The sequence below is a fragment of the Lactuca saligna genome, chromosome 1 (genome assembly GCF_052625555.1).
Source record: "Lactuca saligna cultivar CGN05327 chromosome 1, ASM5262555v1, whole genome shotgun sequence".
Lineage (NCBI taxonomy): Eukaryota > Viridiplantae > Streptophyta > Magnoliopsida > Asterales > Asteraceae > Lactuca > Lactuca saligna.
Window position 1 is genome coordinate 50734882 of NC_136417.1, and position 13080 is coordinate 50747961.

The 13080-nt window shown below is 42.0% G+C and overlaps 1 protein-coding gene and 1 long non-coding RNA gene across 3 annotated transcripts; both read right to left on the bottom strand.

The window, feature by feature from the left end:
- Positions 1–4586: 4586 nt before the first annotated feature.
- LOC144998153 (uncharacterized) lies at positions 4587–10092 on the bottom strand. 2 transcript variants are annotated; one of them, XR_013660157.1, is made up of 9 exons: positions 9942–10092; positions 9707–9855; positions 9362–9578; positions 7780–9277; positions 7483–7590; positions 7102–7179; positions 6138–6309; positions 5250–5302; positions 4587–4954 (listed from the first exon to the last, which is right to left on the bottom strand). It is a non-coding gene; the product is annotated as an uncharacterized LOC144998153 (long non-coding RNA). The 2 variants fall into 2 exon arrangements; XR_013660160.1 differs by having other exon boundaries at positions 7693–9277.
- A 78-nt stretch (positions 10093–10170) lies between these two features.
- Positions 10171–12331, bottom strand: LOC145006192 (uncharacterized). The gene is made up of 8 exons (XM_078965291.1): positions 12189–12331; positions 12016–12087; positions 11764–11840; positions 11442–11517; positions 10975–11174; positions 10787–10894; positions 10610–10711; positions 10171–10416 (listed from the first exon to the last, which is right to left on the bottom strand). The coding sequence occupies exons 4-8, from the start codon at positions 11458–11460 to the stop codon at positions 10171–10173; spliced, it is 675 nt and encodes a 224-aa protein (XP_078821417.1). The 5' UTR covers positions 11461–11517; positions 11764–11840; positions 12016–12087; positions 12189–12331.
- Between the last annotated feature and the right edge of the window lie 749 nt (positions 12332–13080).

Here is a 13080-nt window from a genome sequence, read left to right on the forward strand (position 1 = left end):
CCCCACTAGGATCTCGAATAGTCACCAGCTGTCGCTCGCAATCGATAACCGCACCGAAACGGCTCAACCAATCCATACCTACTATAACACAAACATCACCCATCGCAATCGGAATCAGATCGATCGGAAACTCGACCCCGAATATCTCCAATACACATCCCCGGAAAACCTCTGTAGCACAAATCACCCTGTCGGCGGCTATGGAAACCCGCAGAGGCCGACTCAACACTCCACGACTAACACTGATATGCTGACTAAATGCCAAGGATACAAAAGATCGACTCGCACCCGAGTCAAATAACACTAAAGCGGGTATAGAATTCACAAGGAAGGTACCTAAGCATAGCATGATATAAGCATGATATCTCAACACCGAAAATAAATAATGAAAAGGAACATACCAGCCACGACGTCGGGTGCAGCGCGGACCTCTTCCGCAGTCAGCTGGAAGGCTCTCCCCCGAGCCCTCGGTGCCTCGGTCTTCACAGGCCGACTCTCTGTAGTAGCAGCTCTGATGGCGGCGGGAGCAGTCCCCTGAGATGCCCCTCGTAGCAGCGGACACTCCGCCTTCCGGTGTCCAGTCTGATTGCAGTAGAAACACACTGCGAATCCCTTGGGGCAGTCCTTGGCCATGTGCCCCTCCTTGCCACATTTGTAGCAAGACCCTGCCCGACAGGCGCCATCGTGACCCTTGCCGCACTTCCCACATGTGCGGCCCTTCTGACTCCCGGGTCTGGGATCAGCGGGCTTGGCCCGCTTGGCTGCCGGCTGGAACTGTGCCGGTCGCCGATCCCTCCCCATAGACTCCGCCTCCTCCCTAGCCTGGGTCTCCAGCTCAATCTCCCTCTTCCGAGCATTTGCCTGAAGCTCGGCAAATGTCCGGTACGAGGAGTTCGCAGCGAACTCCCGAATATCCCGCCTCAAAATACTCAGATAACGGCTCATACGTGCCTGCTCGGAGGACACGTGCTCAGGGCAGAACATCGCCCTCTCCTGGAACATCCTCGTAATCGCTGTAACCGACTCAGTACCCTGCTTGAGGGTCAAAAACTCCTGCGCCAGACGTTCCCTCTCCACCTGAGGAACGTACTCATCCCGGAACATGGAAGTGAACCTCTCCCAGGTCACTGCCGCAAGCTCAGTCGGTGAGAAATGTGCAGACACAAACTTCCACCAGTCCTTCGCTCCCAAGCGAAGCTGGTTCAGTGCGAACCGGACCTTCAAATGCTCAGGGGTCGAGCAAGTGAAGAAGCATCCATCCATATCGGATATCCATCTCATAGCTGCCACCGGGTCCTGCGTACCATCAAACTCTGGTGGCTTGGTGTTGCTGAACTCCCTGAATAACGTCGCATCACCTCCCTGGGGTCTCGCCGCAGCAATCGCTGCGGTAGCTGCTGCGACCGCGGCCTCAGAAAGAGCGGCATAGCGCTCATCAAATGTCTCAATCAGGGCGGTCTTAATAGACCCGAACATCTCTGGTATCTCAGCTCTGATGACCGCAGCCACCTCCTCGTGAATGATCTGCCGAATGTCCTCATCACTAGACCCGGCATCCTCCGGCATGTGTCGCGTCCTCACCATGATCAACCTCTGAAATACAACATGCGATAATCAGAATTTACTCGAATACTCTTACATTCAACAATCCTCCCCTCCTTGACTCCTGGCATCCTCAGATTCTTATTTGAACTGTGTACCGCTCCGGTGCTTTCAGTAGTACGGGCCCAATACTACTGTCCACACCGTCTCCGTACACACCCCAAATCGTCCTCTTCGGATCCCAGTCCCCAAGTACTCTATTATACGTAATTCGCTCTGGAACAATTCTCACACACAGCCCTAGCTGCTACCTAATTACTCTCAGCATCTCATAGCAGCTCACCATACCCTAAGCTACGGCATCACAAAACAGGCCACCCTAGTCCTATCAGCAATACCTAGCTCGCTCTAGCATGCAAACACATCATAGTAATAGTTATTTCATAATAAAAGGTATTTTTGGGAATTCACCGTTCGGGCGCTGACTGATCGTACACACGTTTCTTCCTGGAAAACCTTTTACTCTTAGTATTTTGAAAATATCTCTTCATTTCCTCAGTTTGAGTTCAAATACCCCCGAAGGTGTACCCGAATCCCTCAAACCAAGGCTCTGATACCAATTTGTAACACCGGAATTTAAAAGCCAATTTTTTTTTTTAAAACATGATTCCATTAATATTTATAAAACAACCCTTTTTGTTTCTCATAAAAACAACCATTTAACTGTTCAACACATTAGTACAAAAATCCCCAAGATCAACATGTAAAAATCTCCAAACGTGTGTGTGTACGGATCAAGCCGGCGCCTTCCCGCGGTCGTCACTAGTACCTGAAACAATAACATCAACACTGTAAGCACAAAGCTTAGTGAGTTCCCCAAAATACCACATACAACACATATTAGCCACTCGAGGCTATAACTCTATGGGTCCGTGCACCCAAACTCCTTGAACCCTCAGGTTCTAGCTCTGAATAACATGCACTACATAAATCACATAGAAATCATGCAGTACAACACATAACATACACAGCATACAATTACTCAATCACATAACTCTGGTTACCTACTCAAGGTAAAGTATAGAGAGGAGACTCACCTCGGGTGTGTCTCGGTAACTCGTAACCCTGAAATCACTAAACACTCGACCCGCCGAGCTGAAGTCCACCTATAGCACAACACATCCCTAATTAACTCTCTCTCAATCTGAAGTTGATCACACTATAACAATCACTCTTGGTCAACGCTGGTCAACGGTCAACTTTGACCGGACTCGGCGAGTGCACCATGGCGACTCGGCGAGTTCATGCGCATGCACCAACTTCCCTGAAATCCTTCCTTGACTCGTCGAGTATTTCTCCCTACTCGACGAGCTCCACCTGGCACGAGTTGTGGGGCTACCACGACTCAACTCGCCGAGTCCAAGAACAACTCGGCGAGTTCCAACTTGAACTCAGACCCCTGACTCTCCCAGACTCACCGAGTCATTCCCCAACTCGACAAGTCCACTCGCTGAGTGGTTATCGGGCAACCTTCATCCGACTCGCCGAGTCTGTTCTTGGACTCGGCGAGTTCATGCCATGCACGAACTCAAAACGACTTCTAAGGTCAGATCTGTTCCATAAAATCATAGATCTGGCCTCCCCAAGCATGATAACCACGTAAAGTTACGATCTTGACGCTCATATAACAACTAAATGGTCCATAATGGCGATTTAGTCCCAAAAGTGACATTCCAAGCTCAAGACTCCCAAAATAACTCATAAAGCTTCATGGGTTAAGGTCTCTGGACCTCTTTGGGTCCAGATCCAAGGCACAAACTCGAGAAGGGACCAACTACTCCACTTAATCGTCCTCAAAAAGGGTTAGAAAACCCTAACACTAAGAATCCACACCAAAAGTGAAGAAGGTTCGGGAATAATACCTCAATACAGTCTCTATGAACGCAAAGACCTCAAAAGTCGCACCTTCTTCAGCCTCCTCTTGCCTTGAACACTTCCTCCTTGCAACAACACACACAAAAGCTCAAGATTGGCCTCTCCTTCCTCACAAACGCTCTAGATCTCTTTAGGGTCTCTCTCTGGGGTTGGGTGTGCACAAAGTCGGCCATAAGGCCCTTTAAATAGGCCACAAACCCGGGGTTTTAGGGTTTCTCAACACAGCGCAGACTCGCCGAGTCCATGCCCTGGACTCGCCGAGTCCAAGCGCGCATCCTTGCTCAAACCCGCGCCTCTACTCGGCGAGTCTGAGCTCTGACTCGCCGAGTCCCTCTCACAAATAACAAAAATTTAAACTTTCAAGATACCTGGTAAAAATCCGGATGTTACATCAAGATTGGGTCCCAAGGACTTTTTGTAGTGATTGCCAAAACTGCGAGGTAAATCTACTATCTCGGTCAGAGATAATGAATATTGGCACACCATGCAATCGTACTATCTCTTTAATGTACGTCCTAGTTAACTTCTCCATTTTGTCAGTTTCTTTTATTGGCAGGAAATGTGCAGATTTGGTTAATCTGTCGACGATCACCCAAATAGTGTCATGACCACCCTCTGTCCTGGGTAACTTGGTTATGAAATCCATTATAATCCGCTCCTACTTCGACTCAGGTATTTCTGGTTCTTGTAGTAAACATAAGGGTTTTTGATTTTCTACCTTAACTTTGGCGCAAGTGTGACATCACCCAATTTATCGGCCAGAAAAGACCAATTTAGTTAATGCTTTTAAAATAAAATCAGAGTAATCTCTCCGATAAAAATATGTGGAATTTGTCCCAAAACAAAACATGATAAAAATTTATCAGAGCATTTCTTAAAGAAATGTAATATTTATTTCATTTCAAAACTCGGGATGTCCACATCGATATAGACCAAAGGCATAAACAACATATTATAGACCTTACAACAAATATTTACATCTAATGGCCTATAATAAAAAAAATTCATTGTCATCATCCAACTATTCTTTGGGTCCACTACCTGTAATATAAAAAGCTGAGTGAGTCAGGCTTGGGAGCCTGGTGAGCATATAGGGTTTTCAACCCACAATAAATAAATTTATTAATTTCATCAACCAACAATAAATTTATTAATTTCATCAACCAACAATAAATTTATTAATTTCATCAACCAACAATATCCACTACTAGAAAAACAGCCTTTTACGACGCTCATTGCGCGTCGTAAAAGGCTCAGACGACGCGCAAATGCGCGTCAAGGAAGGCCCTATCATAAAGAGAGACGACTCGCTTTTGCGCGTCGTCTATAGACGACGCGCATTTACGACGCTCATTTACGACGCGCAATTACGACGTGCGTTTACGACACGCATTGCGTATCAAGGATCCTCCAAAATATGACTCTTTCTCTGGTGTGTACAATCAAGCCGGTGCCGTCCCGTGATACTGAAAGAAACCTGCAAAACATCAAACAAAACACTGTAAGCACGAAGCTTAGTGAGTTCCCCAAAATACCACCCATAATACATATTAGCCACTCGAGGCTATAACTCTATGGGTTCGTGCACCCAAACTCTGTGAACCCTCAGGTTCTAACTCTGGGAACCTTCCGGTTCCAACTCTGATAACATGCACAGCATAAATCACATAGAAATAATGCAGTACAACACATCACATACAAATAGCATACAAATACTCTGATCACATAACTCTGGTTACCTACTCAAGGTAAAGTATAGTGAGGAGACTCACCTGGCAAGCAGAAAGCAGATATCCCCACACTTGAATCTCGAGCCCTCCACCGCCTAACATGTAAGGCAAATACTCTCATGAATATAACTCTCGAGACTAGAATCAACCCTCTCATGGCACCCTCTTAAGGGTAAAAGACTATTTTACCCCTTTCTTGGCCCAAAGGCCACATTGCTGACTAAGCCTTAAAAGTCAACGGTCAACTCTTGGCTGACTCTACTCGCCGAGTCAACCCTATGACTCGTCGAGTTCCCATAATCAGAACTTCCCCATATCGTGACTCAACTCGTCGAGTCACTACGAGACTCGCCGAGTCCCACAACTCTGAGTCCACTCACACCCAACTCACCGAGTCATCCCTTGACTCACCGATTCTCGACTCAACCAGGAAATATTTGGGACTCTTCGTCAAGACTCGTCGAGTCCAAGAACAAACTCGCCGAGTCTACGGCTATCTTCAACCTACTCGCCGAGTTGTTCATACAACTCGCCGAGTTCCAGGCCATCTTCATCCAACTCGTCGAGTCTACCCATGTGACTCGCCGAGTACCGCCGGTCTGAATACATTCCGAAGCATTCCAGGCCATGCAACTGCTCCAAGACATAGATCTAGCCTCCTACCACTCACCCATCACGTAAAGTGGCAAACTTTACGTGAATCCAAAGAGATCTAAGCCATTTGCACATTGGGCTCGGATTTGGGACAAGATGGCTCCATCAACCACTCACAAACAGGGACTTTCATGCACTCTAGACCTTCTCCCTTCCAGATTTGAGGTAGCAACCTCAGATCTAGCCTCTAAACTCCAATACATCCAAAGATATGATCTCCAACACCCCCAAAATGATGCATCTAAGAAATAGCAACTCAAAAAAACGAGATTTTACCTCAAAGGAATGCCCCAACTGAAATGAGACTCGAATCCAAACAAAGCTCCTTGCTCCAAGCCTTCAATCTCCCAAAATTCCTTCACAATTACTCCTCCAAGCTCCAATCCATTCAACAATGGAGCTTCTTCGTGATTTAGGGTTTTCTGGGGCTCAAGGGGTGATAAGGAGGCTGGGAGGAAGACATAATGATCATTATATAAGGCTCAGCCCCGGGAATTAGGGTTTTCTCCACCCAGCGCCTACTCGCCGAGTCCAATACACTGACTCGCCGAGTCGGCCACTTAACACGCGACCAAGTCGCGACTCTACTCGCCGAGTCCACACACGGACTCGCCGAGTCGCTCTTTCCCAAATTACTCTTTTAGCCCTTCAACTCTACCCTTGGTATTTCGGGATGTTACAGACGAGCTCCACCTGGCACGAGTTGTGGGGCCACCACGACTCAACTCGCCGAGTCCCAAGAACAACTCGGCGAGTTCCAACTTGAACTTAGACCCCTGACTCTCCCAGACTCACCGAGTCATTTCCCCAACTCGACAAGTCCACTCACTGAGTGGTTAACGGGCAACCTTCATACGACTCGCCGAGTCTGTTCTTGGACTCGGCGAGTTCATGCCATGCACGAACTCAAAACGACTTCTGAGGTCAGATCTGTTCCATAAAATCATAGATCTGGCCTCCCCAAGCATGATAACCACGTAAAGTTAAGATCTTGACGCACATATAACAGCTAAATGGTCCAAAATGGTGATTTAGCCCCAAAAGTGACATCCCAAGCTCAAGACTCCCAAAATGACTCATAAAGCCCCATGGGTTAAGGTCTCTGGACCTCTTTGGGTCCAGATCTAAGACACAAACTCGAGAAGGGACCAACCACTCCGCTTAATCAACCTCTAAAAGGGTTAGAAAACCCTAACACTAAGAATCCACATCAAAAGTGAAGAAGGTTCGGGAATAATACCTCAATACAGCCTCTATGAACACAAAGACCTCAAAAGTCGCACCTCCTTCAGCCTCCTCTTGCCTTGAACACTTCCTCCTTGCAACAACACCCACAAAAGTTCAAGATTGGCCTCTCCTTCCTCACAAACGCTCTAGATCTCTTTAGGGTCTCTCTCTGGGGTTGGGTGAGCACAAAGTCGGCCATAAGGCCCTTTAAATAGGCCTCAAACCCGGAGATTTAGGGTTTCATTACACAGCGCAGACTCGCCGAGTCCTTACCCTGGACTCGCCGAGTCCAAGCGCGCACCAGTCGATCAATTCCGCGTCCCTACTCGGCGAGTCTGAGCTCCAACTCGCCGAGTCCCTCTCACATAATAACAAAATTAAACTTACAAGATACCTGGTAAAAATCCGGATGTTACAAGGAGGGACACTTACAACTCTTTCATCTTTGAATCAAATTGAGCCTCATGAAAATAAGATCCTTCATGAACCATAGTCGCCATGACTGCACAAATTGCAGCAATAATCACTCTTAAGCAAAAGAAACCACGTGAAACGTCTGATTATCATAAGCAAGATACAGTGAGAATACAGGGTTCTTGATTACCAGGGTTATAAGAACTCGTAGAACCAAAAACCCTATTTCCCTAAATTTATTTAATAATAAACCACGTGATGGATGCAGGTATACAACCTTGCTTGTGGTTTAGAGCAACATTGACTAAAGGAGTCGACTAATTGGGTGAAGGACCTTCTAAGATGGATCCAAAAGCATAAGTAGCTCCTTCCCTTTGTCTCCAATCTGGTTTTGTTATCTTTTCTTCAATGGAAGGCATCACAAGTGGAACAATATCATTTCCTACTGTTCTTGCAACTAAACCAAGACAAGTTGCTTCACAAACAACTCTCATAATATAATCACGTTCCATTTCATTGGTGAAATTTGCTTGAGCAAAACCAAGAGCATTGTAAAGTGCTCTAGTTACAGCGAGTCTTACATCATTACTAGCTTCACTTGCATTCATGCCTCGAACAACAGCTGTGAGGATTTTATTCACATGATCTTGTTCTACAACATCTAGAGAAACTTCTTCACACAAATACCCCAGAGTTTCTAAAGTGGCTTGCTTGACATGAACAGGGACTTGGTGAATGTTTGATAGACGAGAGTTTTTGTGGAATCTCTATTCCAGCAACTTTAGCTATAACTTGTGATGCACTTCATCTTGCCTCATGAACAGGAGAGGTGAGTGTCTGTAATAGGTATGTCTTGATTTGTGATTTAACACCCACATCAAGTGATAACCATCTTTGGATGAGTTCATATTTTCTATGTTGCTCTTTTGCATCTAAAGCATTCTTGAGAATCAAACCAGCTAGTTTACGACTATCAACAGGCTTCTCATCATGAGCAAGTTCTCCAGAGAGAGATAATAGAAATCCAGGTAGATTTTGCTCCTGAAATTCCTCTTACAGATCCATCAACAGCTTGTGCATTCAACAGAATTTGGGTAACTTCCAATGCCATAAATTTTTCTGGCGAACACTGCTTCACCATAAAAACAGGTTAAGATTATTTAAAACTAAAAACACCAACAACACGTTACAAAAGCAACATAAAATCCATATTTCCAACATTTACAAAGAACTGAATTTGAAATGTATGCAAGGTTTAAAAAATTAGAAAAACAAAAGCCAGAGAAAAAATCCCCAACATTTGTAGAAAAAGCTGGAACAACTATGAAAGTTGTTGCTGCACAAACTAAGGCAATTGCAGGTGATTTGGAAATGAATATATGTTTTATTTTTCATTTTTAAATTGTTTAATCGTTTTTTTACAATGTGAAAGTAACAAACATCTATCATTTTCATGATTTTTTTTTTTAATTTGCAGATAAGATAAAAAACTGGGATAATGTTTGGGCTATTGGAACCGGAAAGGTTGCTACCCCGGCTCAGGCTCAAGAAGTAAGTAGAAGGGTATTTATGTCTTTCTGGATTGTGTTATTGTTGAAAGATTGAAAACCTTCTGAAAAAGGGCTTCCAGAAACCCATGAAGACAATTCCTGTAAGGAAGAGACTAGATAACATGAAAAAGAGAGAAAAGACTATGAGAAACAAATCTGCCTCCTAGGTCGTTCATTTTCCTCTTCCAAACGTGAGATTTTGTTCTCCAGCTCATGTGTGTAAGCCTGTTAAACAATACAACATTTTCTCATCACATATTTATAAAAGGTAAAATGAGAAAGAAGACAGAACAGGTCAATAAGGTATACTTAGTCACCCAAAAAAAAGCCTTTTGTACTCTGAACTCTTGTTTGTTGTACCCATAATCCCATATTACTTCCTCTGCATCTTTTTTTTTTTATCTTTTTCTGAGGCAGACTCCATTATGGGGTCTTAGTTCCTTGATAAATTCGATGGATAAACATGTGTTCCCAGGGATAATAATAATCTTGCCATATGAAGATTGACCAACCCCATTCACGATATCTGATAATAACATTAAAAAAATTAATATATATCATAAAAAATAATATATATATATATATATATATATATATATATATATATATATAATCAAGATTAAAAAAAGTAATAATAATAATAATAGAACATACTTTGAATCTTCTGTGATACGATATAGAACAAACAATGATTCAACGGTTTTAGGGCGCAAAAGGTTATGGCGATCAGCATGTTTGACGACAATGTCATGAATATACTCTGAACTCTTGTTTCCTCCATCAAGATTTTCCTTAGAGTAGCCCTGATTTATCAAAAACACTAATATTTATTAAAAAAAACAAGTAACATCTGAATAAAAATAAGTTACCACTATAGAAGGATTATAACTCTTAAGCCTTTCCCTTCCTTCATATCCAAGAAGCATCGCATACAGGGGCAAAACCGTCAATGCACCAGGGACCCATCATCCTTCTTTTCCTTTTCCTTTGATGAATCTGATTATTTCAGATCAGATTTACCTGTATAGATAATATTTAAAAAAAAAAAAACATCAAAAGTTTAGTAAGTTATAACTTATAATAATAAATAAAGAGAAAGTTGATATAGAATCATGGAATCATACAAGAGCAATCTCCTGCCCTAGATCTGGATGCCTAGGAGCAATTATGGCAAGAATATTGATGTGCTTTTGCACTAAGGCTCTATGAACTAATACCATTACTATAAAAAATTGATCAAAATGTATTACCACTTCTGTTAAAAGAATGTTGAAAGTTTTAGTATTCAGTTGAACTAACATCCCCTGTGAGAAGACCCACGTCAAACTTCCTAGAAAAGTCCCTTGTACAATGCTGCATAAAAACTTTAGAAATAAAAAAAGGGTTAATGTCATAAATGGAAACCAACTATTCCAATTATGCCTTCCACTTCTAATTCTAAATCTCACACCACCAAACTTTTTAATGTTGTTACAATCAGGTCAATGATCCAATTTATGATGAGGAGGGCATTTACGTCTTTTGAATAGACAAGATATCAAGAGTAAGATATTGTACTTTTGATGCGAGTGCAAAGGCGTACTCTGCAACAACAGTCTTTCCAGTTGAAGTATGAGCTGCTACAAAAACTGATTCCCCTTTCTCAAGATAATATATAGCCTATAATCATAAAGCAAAAAGATGTATATGAGTTTAACCCTATTTAATTTTATATCAAATTAATATTAATATTACCTCCTTTTGGAATGCATCTAGTTCAAAAGGGAAATCCAATGCCCTATCAGGAACAAGTTCATTAAAATTATCTGCAATCCCATCACTACCCCCTGTAACTGCCCAAACCTGCAAAGCAAACACACCCGTTAAGAAAAAAAGAATCATGCAAAAAAGTTTGAAGAATTTCAATCCTAATCAAAAGATACTTTTGGCTCCTTCTGTCGACCACCATCTCCGGAATCGGAATCATCCAATCCTTTGGTCAAGCCTTCGGATCCCGTTGACAAAATTTGATCAATAACAGATGATTCAGTGTCAAGTGAATCCGGTTTATTTTCATCTTCTAATGGAACAGATTTTGGAAACCCCAATTCAATAACATTCATTTCTAACTCAGCTGTATCTCCTACACGATGAGAAATGTTATCATTATCAACCTCCCACAAAAAGATACTCATAGTCATAATACAAAGATATAAAAAAGAGGAGTAAGGGTGTTTGTGTTCTAAACCGGATATCGGAAATGTCAGATACTAGATTAATCCAACAATCATTCCCTCATTCCATTGTCAAACTCAAACCACTGGAATTGGATTCCATTCAGTTTAATAGTGGTCTAAATCCCGAAAAGAAGGGAAGAATAATTGGAGGAAAAGAGTTGAATCACACATACCATCAATGGGAACTTCCATAACATCCTCTTCCCAAGCTCTTTAAAATAAGTCGTCAAACTGAACAGATAAAGTACTCTGTAGAGACAGCAACATATTAACTAGAAAGAATGAAACAATGGAGTCTGATTTTGATTTTGAGAATTGAACCTTATACTTCTCACATAAAATGCAAGAAAGTACGTTTCTATTTCTTGCATTTAACCCTTTACAGAATTGTAAAAGACATTATTTGTTTCAAGTTTAAAAATATGATGTCATTCCGGTACTTTGTTGTTTTTAATCTACAACAAAACATTTTTAATTAGAAAGGTAACTCGTTACACTTGGTATTTAATTGTGGGGTCTTAAACCAATCCTTGAGCCTTCATCAAGTTCCTAAGGTTGCTGTGAGCATCAACCTACATAAATATATATATATATATATATATATATATATATATATATATATATATATATATATATATATATATATAATTAGAAACCAAATAAGCAATAAATCAGAAGTAAACTCATTCAAACTATCAGCTATGGTATAACAAGACCAAAAGGCTAAAAATGTAATATTGTCAAAACCTTGATTTGTCTTCTGAGTATATTTTCAACCTTAATAAACCTTCTTTTCAAGTCATCCCAGCCACATACACACTAGGAAAATAAAAGTGTCAAAAATTGTTCAATTAGCAAGTCATAGAGAAATTACAAGTTGATTCATGAAAAAAGGGCTAAAATGTAAGTGCAAGAAACACCTGTATTGTGTGGAGCAGATTACAAGTTGCTTCAAGAAAGTCAGAATGTAATGTGTGGAGCAGATTACAAGTTGCTTCAGGAAAGTCATAGCTCTCCTTAATCCATCTGCATTGTTCTTCAATACTCAATGCTTCAGGGATGAAATAGAAACCTGACAACACATAGTTATCAAGTATCAAGTATATGTATAAACAAATTAACCACATAACATAACTAGAAGAGAATGGAGAAGAAATATCAAGAGAAAAAAAGGGGGGAGAATGAAGAAGAAATATCGAGAGAAAAAAAGAGCGAGAAGTTGTAAAACCCTAAATCTCCTTGACGGGGAGGAACAACAAAGATATATTGCGATTTATTTTTGGAGGAGGCACTACCAACTTTACCTTAGACGATGCTTGAATCGTACCTATCTAGGGCTTCATTAGTTCATAGATGGCGATAGGGAGAAGTTGTAAAGCCCTAAATCTCCTTCTAATTCTGACACAAGCACAATGTAACAAGCCCTAAATCGTAGTCTTGTAAGCGTGAGGATCCGAAAATGGTTGGCTCTTAAACAAATGCTTGTAAACTTGAGCAGTCGTTACAGTCTCGGTGAGGTGAGGTGAGGTGAGCTCGAGGTTGCCGGCAGGAAGAGGTGAGCGGAGGTCGCCAGTGGGAAGAGGTGAGTGGAGATAAGCAGAAGTGAGCAGATGTAGTGAATAGAGATCAACATTTTAAAAAAACCCTAGATCCCCTGCGACTTTGTTATAAGAAGCGCGTTCATTTTTAAGAATTATAAAGCGACATGCCTGCACGACGCACCTTTTTAATGGGTGCCCTCCGTGTTTTTTTTTTTTTTTTAAATTATAAAGCGACATGCCTGCACGTCACGCTTTTCATAATGGGTGCCCT